Source organism: Myxine glutinosa, chromosome 1 (genome assembly GCF_964187855.1).
Source record: "Myxine glutinosa chromosome 1, kmMyxGlut1.1, whole genome shotgun sequence".
NCBI classification, from domain to species: Eukaryota; Metazoa; Chordata; class Myxini; order Myxiniformes; family Myxinidae; genus Myxine; species Myxine glutinosa.
Window position 1 is genome coordinate 277,776,099 of NC_136261.1, and position 19,362 is coordinate 277,795,460.

The 19,362-nt window shown below is 45.1% G+C and overlaps 2 protein-coding genes across 2 annotated transcripts in view; one reads left to right on the forward strand and one right to left on the reverse strand.

Annotated features, from left to right (window-relative positions):
• The window catches only part of ZNF575 (zinc finger protein 575), a 686,770-nt gene that overhangs the window by 459,392 nt on the left and 208,016 nt on the right, over positions 1 to 19,362 (forward strand). The window lies entirely within an intron of this gene.
• WDR45B (WD repeat domain 45B) overlaps positions 1 to 19,362 on the reverse strand; it is a 28,931-nt gene that overhangs the window by 2,407 nt on the left and 7,162 nt on the right. Inside the window, exons 6-7 of the mRNA XM_068132276.2 lie at positions 8,672 to 8,862; positions 14 to 99 (exon numbers count right to left, since the gene is read on the reverse strand). Coding sequence (XP_067988377.1) covers positions 14 to 99; positions 8,672 to 8,862 — 277 coding nt within the window. The remainder of the gene's footprint in view (positions 1 to 13; positions 100 to 8,671; positions 8,863 to 19,362) is intronic.

Below are 19,362 nucleotides of genomic sequence, written 5' to 3' on the forward strand. Positions count from 1 at the left end.
AAGATACACCTACCAGTATATATGAGCTGGAGCCGAGCCCCGACGAAGTTCCTGAAGTAGGTTGCCATTTGCAGTGTCAAACACTCGTACAATGGTACCCTAAAAAAAAATCAAAAAAAAATAATCACAAATTCACAATCATACCAATAATTACCAAAAATAAAACAAACAAATACAGATACATTCAAAGTACACCACCCCCATGCCAAATAAATAAATAACATCCACAAGCGCAGCATTACTGCCATGCAGCGCATAGAGACTGTATTGGGAGGAAGAGGTGTATAATAATTTATTGATTAATTGCATAATTAAAATCAATAAACGACCATAAAATATTTTCTTAATTAATTGGCTAATAGCATACCGAAACCACCAGTGCTTCATCCGAAGATGTAACTTTTTGAAAATTAATTAAGACATTAATCGAAAAGATTAAATAATTAATTGATTAATCAATAAATAATTAATCGATCAATTGATAAATCAAGAAATCAAAAATATCCTTTATAGCCACATCACTTGGTCACTGTCGTATCGAAATATCAGCTTCCCAGCTCAAAAGGTGCCTGAGGTATTGCCCAGATGAGAAAGGAAATAAATAAGTACTTAATTAATCTATAACTAGAACGGGCACTCGGTAGAGTGCATACCTTCGCCGCAGCTACTGTTCTGTACTTGGCATGGGAGTGTAGGGAACAGAACAACAAAAATACGATTTTGACCTTTTCGTGACCTTGACCTTGACCTTTGACCCGATTGCTCCCAAAATCTAATCAAATGTGTCCCGTATAATAACCAATCATCCCACCAAATTTCATGCAATTCGGTTGAATACTTTTTGAGTTATGCGAATAACATACACACACACACACAGACATACAAATAAATACACAGCGATCAAAACATAACCTTCCGCTTTTGCGAAGGTAATAAAAAAATAACCAATCAATTAATTGATTAATGAAAAAACCAAAAATACGGTTTTTGCCAAAGCACTTGCTCACTATTTTGCCGAAATTTCAGCTTTCTAGCTCAAAGCATGGCTGAGATATCGCCCGGACAAACAAACAAGACGAGAACAATGCGACTGTGTCACCAATATGCCTCCGCATAGTACCACAACAGGTAGATGCCATCATTCTGCATATGTATGGGCGATACATATTCTGCATATGCATTCTGCATACATATTCTGCATATGTATGTATCACGTTTGTAAAGTTTCGTGTTGATCGGACAAGGTTCGTTTTTCTATCCAAGGCTGCCAAACCAGGTGACCTATGACATCATTTTCAAACGATATGCAACAGTGCTGTGAGATGACATTTGTAAAATTTCGCATCGATAGGGTGAGCGGTTGCAGAGATTTAATTTTTTAATGCCCGGACAATTATTGCCCGGACAAACAAACAAGAAAACAAACAAACAAACAACCAGAGTGAAAACCGAGTACTCCCTTTCAGCGTGCGTCATTGCCGGGCCCCCTTCGGTACCCGGCAATGACATCATGCAACACGTGAAGATGGCATAGGAAAGGAGCGGTGTTCAACAAGAAAACAAGAAACTGGAGTGAAAACTGAGTACTCCCTTTCAGCGCGCGTCATGCAGTGCTTGGAGATAGCATAGGAAAGGAGCGGTGTTCAAAAATTTGTATATTTAAAGTTTCCATGTTATTGTATCACGGTTTATTTGCCAACACAGAAATAACGTAGAGTACTGTGCTTACACGATGTTCTCATCTGCTGAAAGGTACATTTCTCTCTGCAAGCCTTGTCCAGGAATTCCCCAAAAGCAAGCTCTTTCAATTAGGGTCTAAACTTTAAAACATATCCTATTGGGTGGCATGTTGACACTGTTGTGGAAATGACTCCTTGTGGGTTAAAGATGATTAATATAGCATACTTATTACCTCACGCTCGCATAGTGAAAAGCAAGGTTAAAAAGGTGACCGGTCACGCAAGTACGTATCTGCATTTTAAAAATCCATTTTCTTCACCGTTGGTTGGTCAAAATTGATAAAAATGGTCAAATTGACACTAACTTTCACCAGTGTTTCTACTCGTGTAATTTTTTTGGATGTAATTATGATGTCATATGTCACATGGTACGGGCGCCATCTGGGAAAAACCGATAAACTTTGGACCTGTTTCTCCGAAACCAAACCGCCCCATGGGAAAAATTTAAACGTGGCTCACTGTAAAGAACTCTGCATGGTGAAGAAGTGGTATTAACAATGACATAATCGGTGCCTTCATTATGACGTTATAATTCAACAAGTACAATGCTTTGTCCAATCAGTTTGAAATGTATTGGGCATGATGTACCTAACAATTATATTGGAGAATGTAAATTATTGACGCCATTGATCATGTGGTCTGGCAGTCATATTGGATCAAAGAAGAAAAAAGAAAGAAAAAAAAAACCGTTAAAAAACAGAAAAGTGGGCTCGTACCAAGTCGACTCCACGGGCTAAGTAGTCTATGAATATAATCTAGTTTCCTTAAAGTGAATGTTTAGCACAAGTGTAAAGTAATGAATTGTGATTTGAGATATGCATCACTTACGTGATAATTAAACATCGTCTACCCACCCAAGTGTGTGCTTCTAGAATTATCACCCTTTTGACCCCATTTTGGCCATCTTTCCCTCTGTGATTTGTCTTAAACGCCCTTTTTGCATTTGGGTGGGTCTTCAGCCAGTAGTTTAGGTGGAAAAAACTGGCTCCACCGTCACCACCAATCCTGCAGTACCAGGACCATTGGGGTAAGGATCAGGGAAGGGGTCCCTCCTCCCACCAGGAGGATCGGTGCCCAATAGTAAATGAGCAAGGAGGGGCTTGGGATGTCACGGTGGGAGGTGGGGGGGGGGGGGCAGAGATTTTAAAAGCCCACGCAGCAAGGGGTTGTGGGGGAGTCAGAGAAGACACTCGGAATTTACCTCATGGAAGGTCGTGTTTTGAGTCTGCGGAACAGCCCCACCAAGCCACATCTCCACCCTGCTAGAAACATCTCTCCTCTTCCTCAAACCTGCATGGCATGCAGACCACCACCTGCAGTAAGAATGCACCTGGGCTAACTGCATCGGTTCCTGCTGTGTCCTGCTGGTTACAGCCGGGCTATTTTTGGTCGTGTATGCCTCTGTTGCCTGTCTCACATGGTGTCTGAGGGCCCAGACAAGACTTAGGTAATAAAAAAATACCAATCGTTCGCTGGTTTTGTGGGCTTGCATGTTCGGTAGTGGGTTAAGGGGGTTTTTTTTATTGTTGATGGCTTCATGTGTATTCCTTCCCCCATGCCATCATCATTCCATTATTAGATATACCTGGTCATGGTGGTGAATTTTGGCTGTGGCGGCTGCTTAATTTGGTGGTTCTAAAAATCCAGCAAAGGAATAATTGGTTGCAGTTTCACATCGCTTACACGACCGCGTCATGTGACATCGGTTGATCGGCCTAATTTAGATCAGCCTATCGGCATACCACTTGGTTAATTGGACGGTCCCATGTGTACAGTATTGCGAGAGGAAAGGCCGCAATCCGGCTCGGGACCACCGATTCAGATGACCGTTGCGGTCGCTTTTACGTGACCCACTGGATTTGAACCGGGTAACCGGGACGAGTGACTGCTGCAACAATACGTACAAAAACCACAAACACAAAAGCCATACCAGTCCTTTAATTTCAGCAAAGACCTCAATGGCACATAATTACATCAACATCACCCAGTTTACAGTTTCCAACATCTTCATGTCTATTGATACAATGACAACCTCCACAGCAAGCAATATATTGTTACAAAAATGACTTGGGAGAGGGGGAGGGGGTCAATTATCAATTAGTCATTTGTTAGAGTGAATGTTAGCACAAGTGTTTTGTAACCTAAGTTAAAAACGACCAGAAACTAAGCTTGACCGGCTACGAACCAGACTTCAAATAAATCAGCAAACCGATGCAGCAGAAGTAAGCCCATTAGAAAATGGCAAACTTCTTCTTCAGACCCATTGTGCTTTTCAACACATGGCCGGAACAAGATTACTCCATTGTGCTCGATTTGAGCAATCCTCTCTGCATGCTCGAGTGCAATTCCCCTTTCTGACCGAAGTTAATTTTCAACACCGTTTTTTTTGTATACATGGTCGAGGTTCATGGAAGAGGTAGTACACTGAACGGACCGGTACGTAACAGACAAAAACAGGACGCAAAACACACATGCATGGGGTTGACAAGATGGAAACAGAAGGATACTCCACAGAGGAAAAACTGGAAAATTAGAAGGAGGAGGGATTTGGGTGAGGTTAGCGAGGATAGAAAAGATCATGGTTCTGGATTGGGAACGATCTGAGATGGTGGTGAACAGCTGTCTTGAAGATCGAGAGGGAAGATCGAGATTGAAGAGGATGTGGAAGTTGATTCCAAAGGTGGGAAAAAGGAGGAACAAATGATTGGAGGTGAGCACTTCTCTATGTTTCTTGGCCTCCCCCTCTTCCTTCCCCATTGGTGTCCAAAACATTGCTTCTTTAGACAGACGTCCCTCTTGTTTTCTCATCACATGTTCTACCTCTCGCATTCTTCGTTCTTTGAAAATCTTGAGGATCCTTCTGAAACATCGATGATAGAAGACCATCAGTTTGCATTCTATCTCCCCGTTTACTTTTCCATGTCTCTGCACCATATAATAATGATTTGACATTGGAATCAAATAGTTTCATCTTTGTTTTTGCTGGAAGATTTCTGGAATTCCAAATTTTTTAATAACGAGTCGAGCATTGCTTGAGCTGTGCTTGAACAGAAAACGGCAATGGAAGTACAATATAAACTTAAATGTTCTACAATTTCACAGTTCCACTTCCACAATGAACCCGGTGTGGACCCCGGTTTAGAATAGGTACACCGTATCCCTGCGTGTTGTAAGAGGCGACTAAAAGGGTTGGCGTCAGGAAGGGCATCCGGCCATAAAAACATTGCCTCAAAAAGAGAACCATGACAATTACAACTACATATGGGCAGGGTACAGCCCAAAGTACCCAGTGGGGGACCCCCCTCCCTCTCGTCAAAACTCAAGGTGGGGAACCCGATCGAAGCAAGGGTGGAAATCATTCCATTTATGAAGACGAAACGTCTGATGCCCGACGTGGAGATCGGTTTCTGAGATTTGGGACATGGAATGTAGGGACAATGACAGGGAGATCAGGAGAAGTGGTGGAAGTATTGATCAGAAGAAGAGTGGACATATGTTGTGTGCAAGAGACGAGATGGAAGGGAAGTGGTGTGAGAATGGTGAAGGGTAGGCAGGGACAGAAATACAAGTTTGTGTGGCAAGGGTGCCCAGAAGGCATGAATGGTGTTGGTGTCCTGTTTTCTGAGGAGTTTGTAGACAGTGTGGTGAGTGTGACTAGAGTGAGTGAAAGGTTGATGATGGTGAAAATGATGATTGGAAAGCTCTTGGTGAACGTCATCTCGAGATAAGCTCCGCAGGTTGGTCGGAGCGATGAAGAGAAGGACAAGTTCTGGTGTGCAACAGAGAAGCTGATGGAAAACGTGAAAGATACAGAAGTTGTTGTGGTAGTAGGAGACCTAAATGGACATGTGGGAAGGAGTATGGACGGTTTTGAGGGAGTTCTTGGGGGTTACGGATATGGTGTGAGAAATGGAGAAGGTGAAAGGATTTTGGAGTTTGCTGATGGAGCTGATTTGTTGATTTGTAATACTCAGTTCCAGAAAGAGGATAATAAGCTTGTGACATACACGTCAGGTGGGTCGATGACAACCGTTGACTACCTGCTGGTGTGTAGGCGAGATAGGGGGCACCTCCGGGACACAAAGGTGATCCCGGGGGAGGAGGCCGTTTCACAGCACCACTTAGTTGTCTGCGACACAAGGGTGAAAGGTGCGAGGAGAGCTCAGCGGGTGAAGTACCAACCGAGAATGAAGGTGTGGAGGTTGAAAGAGGTGACAGTGAGGGAGGCATTAAAAGAGAGGCTGAGTATGGTAGACATTGGTAGAGGATGATGTGGTTGAGTTTGAAAGTGGTTGGATGTCAATGAAAGATAGTCTGTTGGGAGCCGTTGGTGGGGTATGTGGATGGACAAAAGGACCACTGAGGCACTCGGAAACATGGTGGTGGGATGATGAAGTTGGAAAGAAAAGATTGCCGAGAAGAGGAAGAAGTTCAAGGAGTGGCAGAAGGCGAAGGGTATGGGGGCAGAAAAGGCAGAGCATGAAAGTTATAAGGCAGCCAAGAAGGCTGCATAGAAAGAGGTAGCAAAGGCGCAGGAGGCATGTAGGAAAATGTTCGGAGAATGCTTGGATTTGGAAGAGGGCCAGAGAGCCATATTCAGGATTGCAAAGCAGATAGCGAAAGAGAGGTGTGATGTGATGGGGGTGAGTTGCTTGAAGGATGAAGTGGGACAAATCGTTGTGGACCCAGATGGAATAAAAGGAAGATGGAAGAGATATATGGAAATACTGTTGAATGCAGAGAATGAATGGGATGGCAACATAGAGAGTAACCCAGGTTTAGGACCGGCAGAGAAGATAACCGAGAAGGAAGTTGAGGAAGCGATAAAAGCAATGAAGAGTAGAAAAGCGGGAGGGCCGACGGGAGTTGTGGGAGATATGTTGAAGGCAGCGGGAAATTGGGGTGTGAAGAGAATGACAGAGATCTGCAATCTGGTGGTGAAAGAAGGCCGCATTCCAGTGGATTGGGAACTGAGTACCCTCGTCCCTCTATACAAGGGGAAAGGTGACCGTTCTGGACTGTGGCTCGTATCGAGCGATAAAGTTATTGGAGCATGGAATGAAGGTATTTGAAAGGGTGTTGGAGAGGAGGGTAAGGAAGAAAGTGAAGATTGACGAAATGCAGTTTGGATTTATGCCAGGAAGAGGAACTACAGACGCGCTTTTTATTGCGAGGCAGTTGCAGAAGAGGTACATGGAGAAGAGGGAGAAGTTGTTTCTTGGGTTTGTTGATCTGGAGAAAGCATTCGATAGGGTTCCACGTGAAGTAGTGACATGGGCATTGAGGAGGTTAGGAGTGGAGGAATGGTTGATCAGAGTAGTGATGGCAATGTACAAAAGAGCGCACACAGATGTTACGACGAAGGACGGGAACAGGGGTGAGTTTGAGGTGAAGGTGGGAGGGCATCAGGGGTCGCTACTAAGTCCACTACTATTTGTAGCTGTGATGGAGGTGCTGGCTCAGAACGTAAAGGAGGGTTTACCGTGGAAGTTGTTGAATGCAGATGATCTGGTGTTGATTGCAGAAAGTATGGATGGACTGAAGGAGAAGATGAACAAGTGGAAGGAATGTATGGAGACAAAAAGTCTGAAGGTGAATATCGGAAAAACGAAGGCGATGGCAAGTGGTAAAGCATGTGGTGAGGTGGAAATAACTGGGAAGTGGCCGTATGCTGTGTGCAGGAAGGGTGTCGGAGTGAATTCCATTCAATGTGCGCTGTGCGCTGAGTGGGTTCATCAAAAATGTAGTGGTTTGAGAGGGTCATTAACCAGTGTGGCAGCTACATTCAAGTGTAAGGTGTGCACAGAGGGAGCTGCAGATGGAGGAAATGTTGAGTTGGATCTTGGAGACGGCATGAAGCTGGAAGGTGTGAAAACATTTTGTTACCTAGGAGACATGCTTAATGGAGGTGGATCAGACTCGGCAACGGCTGCTGGAGTGAGATGTGCATGGAAGAAGTTTCAGGAACTGAGTGGCGTGCTGACGAGGAGGGGAGTGTCGTTGAAGCTGAAGGGAAAGGTGTTTGCTGCATGTGTGAGAAGTGTTATGATTTATGGGAGCGAGACATGGGCAACGAACGTCGAGCAGCAACGAAGGCTGGAAAGGGTGGAAATGCTAATGGTTCGGTGGATGTGTGGAGCATCCTTGAGAGAGAGGAAGACAAATGATGAATTGTGAAAGATAATAATAATAAAGGAGTCTTATATAGCCCCATCAAGCAGAGTAAACAGTTGAAGTTTGATGGGAATAGAGCCTGTGATGGATGCTGTGAAGAGAAACAGTTTCAGATGGTTTGGTCATGTGTTGAGGAAGGATGAAAGTGACTGGTTGAGAAGAGTGATGGAAATGAATGTAGAAGGAAGTAGAGGACGGGGAAGACCGAGAAAGACTTGGCTAAAGATGGTCGAAGAAATGCGGGCAAGGGAGTTATAACAAGGGGAGATGCAGAAAATAGGGCAAAATGGAGAAGATTGTCATGAGGACCGCAAGGCTAACCCCCGCTCTAGCAGGAAAAATGGCCTTAAAATGCCTGTTGTTGTTCCACAATGAAGTTGGCTGCATTGTATTTAAATTGTACGATTGGCTCTTTGTGCACTAACTTCTCAAGGTTTTAATTTTGTTTGGCTGTTCTGCACAAAAAGGTTGCGAACCCCTGGACTGGATGGACGAGGAATGTTGCAAGCCAGTGTTTACAACATCTACCCGCTCGTTTTGTATAAATATTTGTACATGTGTACCAGGCGGTGAACAAAGGTTGGCAACATCCCGTACAATAGAGAATGAACAAACGAACAAGAACGCATGAACAAGTACGCATGCATGCACACCCACAAATGTGCTTTCGAAATAAATTTTTTAAAAGGTGCAAATAAGTGGAAGAAAGTTTTCCACAAGAAGGTCTACAAATAGTCATTCAAATGATTTGTCCAAACCTTCTGCGATGCAGTGGCAAGTCGGGAACCTGGCAAGCTGAGTGCCAAGCATGCCAAGGGAGCCTCATGAGCTGCAACATCAACGGGTGGACGCTCTGGAGCAGCTAGATCCACTAGGCGACAGCGGCCAGGCCGCGGATGTGGAAATGCTAGCAGAGAGCACGTGCTGCTGGGACAAAGTTCGCAAAGGCCTGGAGAGACGCATGCAGGAAGGAAGAGAATACAAACATATTGCCAACATTGTGGGTGCATTTTCATTTTTGCAAGTTTCAGGTTTTTTGGCCAACGTCAAAAAGATGGTTGCCATTTAAATAAATGGGCACTCAAAATAATACTACAAAGTTAAAGGCTATACGTCACAAAATAGGCCACTTTTGAATGGTGATTTGTATCACTTCGCTCATCATTTTTACGATGGAGTAATGTTTGAGAGTCGTATTTCATTTAATTTTCATAAACACTGACACGAAAATCCAACATGGTGACTGGTTTTCCAAAAACATGCGGAATGAAGCTCTCTGCAAATGAGGTAGGGCAAAAGTAGTATAAATATGCCAATTCTTGCGCATATCAACCAGCCAGCTTGATTCCTAGCAATGCAGAAATTGCATTCACCTGCTAGCAACTCCCAGAGGACCTTGCCACCCAGATAGATGATTACGTAGCAACAACGAAAATTCTTGCTTACCAACTTGCGAGAACAATATTTTTATATTACGCTAGAATACAAGACCCATCGCTTTGCTGACAGTAATACTAATCTTTGTGCAATTGTTAAAAAAAAAAAAATTAAACAGCGTATAGATACTGGCCGAGCTGTACTATGGGGAGCGTTGATGGGATATTCATCGCAGCCTTTTTAGATGCTGAATTACGAATAATATACAACACACCAATAAAAAGATCAAAATCAAAATAATTTCTCGCCCTCCCAGTCTTTTATTTTGATCAAACTGTCTGGTATACGTATTAGGCATGGGCCATGACAGGAAACAGAAATGCTAAAAAAAACAGGGCTTTCCCTTTCCTCGGCCTAGCTGTGATGGATAATCTCTGGAACAAGAACAAAAAAGGATTCCTGGGAGATCCTGCCCTCCGTGCAGGGATAACCAGCGTCGCAAGTTGATGACATTTGCAGTTTTGCCATGTGTGCCTATGTACCCATGTACCCATGTACCCATGTACCCACACACAAACACAAACACAAGTCGTTGGTTTCATTGCAATCCGTTAATCCGTTCTCAAGTTATAACACGATAAACAGACAGATAGATAGACAGATAGACACAGTTCCTTTTACAATATAGATTTTGTTTCCCACCAATCGGCCGGATCTGGATTCGGACCTGAACCAAATGAAATCGGCATGTTCTCATCACATAACCATCTCATCTACCAAGTTTTGTCATAATTCCTATGAAACTTTTTGAGATAGCATACTATATATCGTTTTTGTGTCCAATCTCTCCATAGTGAAGAATCACTTTGAAAATTAAACAAATTTACGTATCCAGATCCGAATCTTCACCAAAATCTTATCAATTCGTCCTTTCACACACCCGTCCACCAAATTTTATCCAAATCCATCCACAACTTTGAGATATCCTGCAAATGAACAAAAAAAAAAAAAAAGACAGTGGTGAAAACATAACTTCTGTCCACCTTCGGTGGGTGGAGGTAACAAGGTGATCCAAATGGTAGTCTTGGGTGAAAACTTCAAAGTTTCACACATACCGACTCCATCCATGCCTTCTCAAATCCACAACTGTTGGTCATTTGGCCACGTAATACCCCTCAGATGTTGCCGTTTATACTGAATCGAAAAACAACGTATTTGCAATGTTTGCCAAGCAAATTAATAATGATACATCACAAAAAAGGAAAAGTATTAGCATGAGAAGAATTGTTCATGCACCTTAACTAATCCTAAGTTTCAGGATATTTCCAGATTGTCCAGAATTTTTCAGGCCAATTTTGACATTTTAACTGTTAAACTAGAGGTTCCAGGGAACCTGAACTCAACTGGTCTATATCAATATGGTTAGAATATGCATAATAGAACCACAAACTATATAGCTTATATGTGCTAAAGAGGTACAGTAACGTTGAAGGTATCTCATGTTTAAACAGGAAATTAGAAAAAAAATTGTTTTAAGTGAGGCATGAAAAGTAAAACTACAATTACTTTTCTCAGATTTCAGACTTGAATTTATTATATGTGTTGAGGTTTGTTACATACTGTCTGCACACCAAGTTTCAGCCTTCTAGCTACATTAGGAAGTACCAGATTGACAAAAATGGATTTTTCAATATGGCCACCCTGCCGTGACCATTTTTGGGCGTACAACGCCCAAATGCAATCCCAAACTAATTTATGTCTTAAAGATGCTGCATAACAAGTTTCATCAAATTTGATCAATATTTGTGACTTTTAGAGCGTAGACGTCGAATTGTTTACAAACGACAGACAGACAGAGACACTGGGTGTCGACAAAAACTCAGCTGGACATAGTCCAGTTGAGTTAAAAACTAATGAGAGTTCCATTTTAAGCTTTGTGAAGTTACACATAAAGATAAAGGAAAAAAATTATTCCATACCCGATGATAGTTTGCTTTACTCTGAAGATGTCTCAAATGTGGTCATAATCATATGATATCAGAGCGTTAACTTTTTGTTTTCTTTATTGGAGCGAGGCTCATGGAAGAGCTTTTTAAACATTCTCCATATGTTTCATACTCGCCATGTGGCTTTTAACAGCTGCCTCTCCAATGTTTTATGTCTCTCTTCTCAGACTAATTCAGAAGTATGGACAGCAGAAGTTTTTATCATCACAAGCTGCCCTTCCCTATTTCTACAAGGACTGTCCATATTCACTGGAGTACTGCCCTCCCCTATTGGCTGGGCCCCGAGTATCACACCTGTTTCTCCTGGATTCTGTGGAATCCATAGCTCTCAAAACAAGCAAAACCTATTGCTTTCAATGAGAGATCGGTGGGCTGTTTTTTTTGTTTTGTTTTTAACGACCTCTCCTTCAATCTTACTCCCTCTGCCCTCCATCATACAGACCCTCCCTACCTACTCTAGGATACGCGCATTCCTCCAGTAACCCCTCCTGCTAAACTCATAACATCACTACCCACCACCACTCGTTTGTTCACGTTTTCTCCCATTTGTGGCACTACCTTACGGATTAGGTTCAATCGCACTGTTTAATCAAGGACTTCAAAAAAGCAGGTGGTGTACCAGAATCTCAAATAATTTCTCCCATTTGTGGCACTATCTTCTGGAAGCGGCTCAATCGCCCTCTTCACCACAGGGCTTCAAACAGGCAATGCATCACAATATCACATCATGCTGCATCCCTACCTACAACCCTTTAACCCCCCCCCCCCCCCCCCATTATCCATCCCTTTCCACAAGCATCTTTAAAGTAATTTTCAGATACACGTCCAATTTTATTATTAGCTTGACTATAATATTATAATAATCACGAATATTAATTGAAATTCAAGAGTATGCATAAAGTTTTTCTAAACAACAAAAACTAGAACAATGCGACTATGCGGAAGCAAATATGGTTTTAGGTTAAATCCAATATGGCTGCCAAACCATGTGACTTATGGTCATAATTTTAATATTTCAATACAAATGTGTCATTGATCATGTGCATGCAAATTCAGCTTTTTAGGATAAGGATTTCGATTAAAACATTTTTGGCTGGTATAACACTTCACCTATGATGTCATCATTATCATGCTTTTGTTCCCCATTGGGGGTACTTGACAATGTGCCAAGTTTCAATTTCTTTCATTCAGCGGTTTCCGAGAAATAATTTTTTAATTATTTGAATTTAATCCAAGATGGCTGCCATACCACGTGACCTATGACATCACAATTATCACAAAAACATTCTGCATGGGTGTCACTCCTATCCTGAAAGTTTCGTCTCAATCGGACATGTGGTTGCTGAGAAAAACGAGGTTTGGCCCCGACGGACGGACGGACAACCCGAAAACATAATGCCTCCGGCCACCTTCGGGGTGGAGGCATAAAAATATGGAAACGACAAAAGGTCTTACCCAGAGTTAGCTGCAATGTTTGCAAATGTACAAACATAGTAACCTATAATGGCAGGGAAAATATCTGAGATACACCACTTTAAAGTTTAGTCCTTTGGTCCTTGAAGGGTTAAACCTACTCAGCACAACCCTCGTACTTGCAGGTTACCGTTTCCTCCCACTCCCTCCCGTTTGTTCTTTCCCTTGCATTTGACCATACGATGACCCACTGCCAGTATGTTGCCTTTTCACCATGGTTAGATCTGAAAACTTTTCACTGGCTAGCTGGAACAGCAAGAGCAACACCTTATTGTCCGCAGATAATTCCCCTAATCCACAGACACATTTTAACAAAATCAGCCATCAAAACTCAACTGCATCATGAAAGCAAGCGACTGGACCCAATTATTTTGAACAAAAGATAGTTGTTCAAAGCAATACCTGGGCAAATGGATTTATCTGTAGTGGAGAAACTGTAGCCCACACTTTAAGAGCAAAAAAGTGAGAACTGGCGTCAAGGAATGCCTACGAAGTCCGGACCACCTTTGCTAGCCATACCAAAACCTTGCTGTGAATAGCAATCGTTAACAAATGTGAGGTCAAGCAGAGGTGAAGAACAATGATAGGCTCAAACAGGAAAGGGAGAGAGCAACTACAGCCTCCTCTGTCATATCTTTATGCATTTCAGCAGCCAAAGGCTGGAGCATTATGCTTTTGGATTGTTCATCTTGCTGTCCTGTCCCTCTGTGCATTATCGTATTTTTGTTACCACAATAACTTGTGAACCACTGTGGAAATTTCCACCAAACTTGGACTACAATAAAAAGATAAACTTTTTATATTTTGGGTTCAAAAGATCAAAAGTCAAAGGTCATGTGTCCTTTGAAAATCATTTTACATGCCATAAATCAAGCTAGAAGCATCTGATCTGAAATTTCTTCGACTTATCTTTATTTTCTCTCATGTGACCATGAATTGAGATCAAATGTAAGTGGGTTGGGCATGTAATGTGGGCAGAGGCTTATTCATCGAATACATGCTGGAATAAGCTTAGTAAAAGTCATCTTAGAGTTGACATGAAGGCATTCATATATATACTTTTTTTGGGGGGGGGGGGGCAGCGTCACTGGGTTGCAGAATTTGGACAGACCCAGATTTCAACATGATGTTCAGTTCTAATGCCATTTGAATAATTATTAGGTCATTTGGTAGAGCGCATTTCTCCCTCCGCAATCGCAAGGCTGATTAGTTGGATGCTTTTATAGTTTCTTTAAAAAAAAAAAAATTATTTTCTATTTTTACAGCAAAGCCCATACACAAAGCCATCTAGAACAGAGTTTGTATGTCCCCATAAATGTCCACCAATCAAAGCTGAGGGTCTGGTCACATGACAGGGGGACAGCATTTAGTAACCATTACAGTTGAATATTTTACTAAAAGGAAATATAATAACCTTCAGTTGAATGTTTTGGGGTCACAGCTGGTGTCATAAGGTAGGTAGGAGGTTTCAGAAATTCCTCAATACAATTATGATTTTGAAATGCGATCAACACGGATCTTGGTCCCTAATCCGGAAGTGAACAGATGATGGTTTGCTTGTTTGATAATATCTCAATACAGTTGTGATTCAACATTATGTTTTGATATATTAATACGATATTATTAATTTGCAATTGGAATGATGAATAATGCTGCTTGGAATGAAAATATAGAGATGAGTTTAAAGCAGAATGAGGAAATGATGTAAGGATTTCCATCTGTGACATTCGCAGATTCATCAATTGACAGGATATAGCAACATTCATACTGCGTACGTTTTTTTTTTTTAAACCCAAGTCCTTCACGAACATGCTGTTAATACCTGACGTTTCACTGAAGGTGGCACAGGAATGTGGAATTTATTGGTTCATAGTTTGCCATTTGCCGTTTTTTTTTTGGTTTTTTTTTTAACCAATCATTCACGAATTTATTTTAGCTGAAAAAAATATTTTTAGGATTTCCAGCCAAACCAAGAGAAGAGCAAAAATAAGAAAAGCAACGAATGCAAAGTAGTAGTAACAAAGGATGCCTTCATGGCTGCCGCTTCAGGTTACTTGAGCCATGCCACACTGCGAGGAGCGCTAGGAGTTGCCAGCAAAATAAATAAATAAATAAAGTCGATTATAGCTTTACTTGTGCTATCACACCAAATTGAATGAAAAGTGCAGTTTTGCACACTTGGTGCAAATAACAATATAATGTTTTTGTCAACGGGTCTGCAAACACTGACCCACCATGCCGAAGCAATGTGCTTTGTGAATGGCCAAATTAAAGGGAATCACACTCAAGCAGTGAGCATGGTATCTCCCTGTCATAACCCCGCCGGATTCTTAAAGCCAATGTTTAACAAATTACATCTCCTCTAGGGGTTACCCAAAGTGGGCCAAAATGATTTGGGCGCATGCGAGATAATAGCAGATTATCAGGCGACACATGTACTTCAGGAATAAGAGTTTATTGAAAGGAGACACGACGCTGAAAACTGAGAATCGAGACGAAAGGGAGACAAAAAGATGAATAAAGCTAAATAAATAGAATACACCTCAATAAACCAAAATACACTTAATACAATAAAGAACCACTGCACCCTTCCACTCATGCACAAAGGGGAGAAACCAGGCAAGGTTTTGAAGGATACCGGTGGGCAGGTTTCGAAAACGAAACACGGGGAAGGACTGCAGGGCAACACAGCATTCCAGCATGCGCGAAGGTGGCCTCGCTCTGTGTTGATGCCACCGGCCTCGGGGAGAGTGGAAGCGTCTCCCCGGCTCCGACCAACTCAACTCACCCCAATGCTGCAAGTCATTTGGCTTCAAAGAGTGCAAGAGGAGAGTACGGGTAGAGAAGGGCAGATCAAAAGAGTAGAGAGAGCGGAAAGGGCATGAACGAGTCCCATGCATGGCCTTTTAACACCTTCCCCGCAACCACCCTTTCAAACGTTCTTTTCTCATCCCATGGCAATGGCCAATGAGATGGAAAGTCTCCGCAGCGTGGTCATGTTGATGGTGTGGAGCCACTGACCCAATGATGCGACACCTTGCAGTGCGTCAATGGCAGCACACCCTCAGGGATCCTTGTGACGGCTGGCACCATGCCAGACACCTTGTACTCAGAGCACAGGTTGCGAGTGGTGGGGGGTGAGGGGGGGGGGGGGTTATTGGCCCAAACACATCCAAATGTACCCCTTGCTTACCTTGCCTGTGTGCCTTGTCTGGTTTTAGAGGACGCATACAAATTACACCTTTATATCTATTCCCCATGTGTAACAGACAGAGCGCAGAGAGAGCGCAGAGAAGCGCAGACCTGGTGTTGGGCTAGCGGCTAGGGTGCCGGCTTAGGATCCTAGGATCCTGGGTTCGAATCCCGGTCGATCGCTGAATTAACGCCAGGGGGGTTGACTCAGCCTGTCATCCTTCCGAGGTCGGCAAATTGAGTACCAGCTCACTGGTAATTCCCTGTTTGTCGTTAAAGGCGGCAAAAAGGGTTGGCGGCAGGAAGGGCATCCGGCTGTAAAACATTGCTTCAAAAAGGGGACCAAAAAATAACAACAACCACGGTTCCCGAAAAAGGCCAACCCCCGCTTTGCGGGGAAAAATGGCCTCTAAAGGTGGTTATATCTATTCCCCATGTCAACTATACCTCCCCTCACAGCATAGATAAGAACAGGAGATCTTCACTCTAAATCCAATGGGTCCCTGGTTGAAAAAAAAAAAAAGTTAACCTACGCTAACACACAGACCAAGCCAACTTAAACCATATACCAGCTAACTTGTGCCTCCTCCAACTTAACAATTCAACAAAATAAATATTAAAATGCCTTTTTTGTATACAAGATCAAGGAACAAGGAGAGAGGGAGAGAGGGAGAGAGGGAGAGAGGGAGAGAGGGAGAGGGGGAGAGAGGAAGAGAGGGAGAGAGGGAGAGAGTGAGAGAGGGAGAGAGGGAGGCACACCAACAACAGGGGTGAAGGACAAAATAGAGGGAGACTTGGACAAGCAATGGGTGTGGGGAGGAATGTGGTGTAGGGGAGGAATGTGGTGTAGGGGAGAACAAGATGGAAACAGAAGGAAACTTTCAGGAAGGAAAAACTTGAAAGGAAGGATTAGGGTGGGGTGGTGAGGCGGGTTAACAAGGGTAGATAAGATCATGGTTTTGGATGGAGGATGATCCGATATGGTGGTGAACAACTGTCTGGAAGAATGAGATTGAAGAGAATGTGGAAGTTGGTTCCACAGGTGGGGAAAAGAGGAGCAAATGAGTAGCCCTTTCTAGTAGATTCAAGATGAAACTACTTTACATATAATAAAGATCACTGAAATTGCTATGGACAAATCAAGGAAAAAGTGTTTAGTAATGTTCACATGTTCGATATACAATACTGTAGAACCCCAACATTCGGGGGGATACGTTCCTGAAAAATGCTGCGAATGTCGTGCATCGTTTCAATGAGAAAAAGGGAACAGGTTCCTCGCGGTTCATGATTCACAATGGCAAACAAGAAGGGGAGGGGAGGGAGAGGATGAGGAGGGGAAAGGGGAGGGGGGAAAGGGGACAGGAAAGGGGGGACAGGAAAGGGAAAGGAAAAGGGGAGAGGAGGGGAAGGGGAAGAGAAAGGGGAGAAGAAGGGAAGGGAAGTGAAGGGATGGGAGAGGCACAGTTGGGGGAGAGAGGAGCAGGGGAGGAGGAGAGAGGGGCAGTGGAGGAGGAGAGGGGCAGTGGAGGAGGAGAGGGGCAGGGGAGGAGGAGAGAGGGGCAGGGGAGGGGAGAGAGGGGCAGGGGAGGGGAGAGAGGGGCAGGGGAGGGGAGAGAGGGGCAGGGGAGGGAAGAGAGGGGCAGGAGAGGGGGCGAGAGTGGCAGGAGAGGGAGAAGGGAGTAAGGCAGAGGGGATGCAGGGGAGAAGGAGAGGGGCAGGGAGGAGACCGAGGTGTGGGGGAGAGGGGCAGGGGGGAGAAGAGAAGGGCAGGAGGAGAAGAGAGGAGCATGAGGGGGAGAGAGGGGCAGGAGAGGGAGAGGGGCAGGAGAGGGAGAGGGGCAGGAGAGGGAGAGGGGCAGGAGAGGGAGAGAAGAGCAGGGGAGGTGAAGAGAAAGGCAGGAGGAGAAGAGAGGAGCATGAGGAGGAGAGAGGAGCAGGAGGGGGAGAGACGGGCAGGAGAGGGAGAGACGGGCAGGAGAGGGAGAGGGGCAGGAGAGGGAGAGGGGCAGGAGAGGTAGAGGGGCAGGAGAGGGAGAGGAGCAGGAGAGGGAGAGGGGCAGGAGAGGAAGAGGGGCAGGAGAGGGAGAGGGGCAGGAGAGGGAGAGGGGCAGGAGAGTGAGAGAGGGGCGGGGGAGAGTGAGAGAGGGGCGGGGGAGAGGGAGAGGTGCGGGGGAGAGACAGAGGTGCGGGGGAGAGGCAGAGGTGCGGGGGAGAGGCAGAGGTGCGGGGGAGAGGCAGAGGTGCGGGGGAGAGGCAGAGGTGCGGGGGAGAGGCAGAGGTGCGGGGGAGAGGCAGAGGTGCGGGGGAGAGGCAGAGGTGCGGGGGAGAGGCAGAGGTGCGGGGGAGAGGCAGAGGTGCGGGGGAGAGGCAGAGGTGCGGGGGAGAGGCAGAGGTGCGGGGGAGAGGCAGAGGTGCGGGGGAGAGGCAGAGGTGCGGGGGAGAGGAAGAGGTGCGGGGGAGAGGCAGAGGTGCGGGGGAGAGGCAGAGGTGCGGGGGAGAGGCAGAGGTGCGGGGGAGAGGCAGAGGTGCGGGGGAGAGGCAGAGGTGCGGGGGAGAGGCAGAGGTGCGGGGGAGAGGCAGAGGTGCGGGGGAGAGGCAGAGGTGCGGGGGAGAGGCAGAGGTGCGGGGAGAGGCAGAGGTGCGGGGAGAGGCAGAGGTACGGGGGAGAGGCAGAGGTGCGGGGGAGAGGCAGAGGTGCGGGGGAGAGGCAGAGGTGCGGGGGAGAGGCAGAGGTGCGGGGGAGAGGCAGAGGTGCGGGGGAGAGGTAAGAGAGGTAAGAGAGGCAGAGAGGCAGAGAGGCAGAGAGGGAGAGAGGGAGAGAGGCAGGGGAGAGGGGTGAGGGAAAGAGAGGGGTGTGGGAGGAGAGAGAAAATACAGGCAGAATTTGCTCGTTTTCGCCCTTGAGATCACGCGGGCTCAGGGCACGGTAGAGCAATAGAGCATCAATGGCTTAAATCAAGCAGTGCCCTTTGGCGTTGGTGCAGAGGAGAAGATACCTGGTCCTTGGCAATCCTGAAGCCCAATGCTGTCCTCTCTCACTTCAATACGAAAGTCCTCATGGGCATTTTCTTCCAGAACAGGCCAGTCTCACCTGCATTGAAGACCTGCTCCAGCACATACCCCTAACTCCTCGATGAGCTGTGCGAGTTGAGCAGGTAAGTTAAAGAAGCCTCGTGGTCTGCTGAGGCACGCTCGCCTGTGAGGTTTACATTGTGGAGACCTTACCACTGCTTAAAGCAGCCAACCATCCTACGCTAGCTTGGAAGGGACTGGAGCCACTCATGCCCGCATCACCTGTACCAGTACCACTCATGTTTGTAACATCACTGGTGCCAGCCAGACGATCATACATGTGCTTTGCCTTTTCACAAAACAAAGGTGGCTTAAAGGAATGTTCCTCT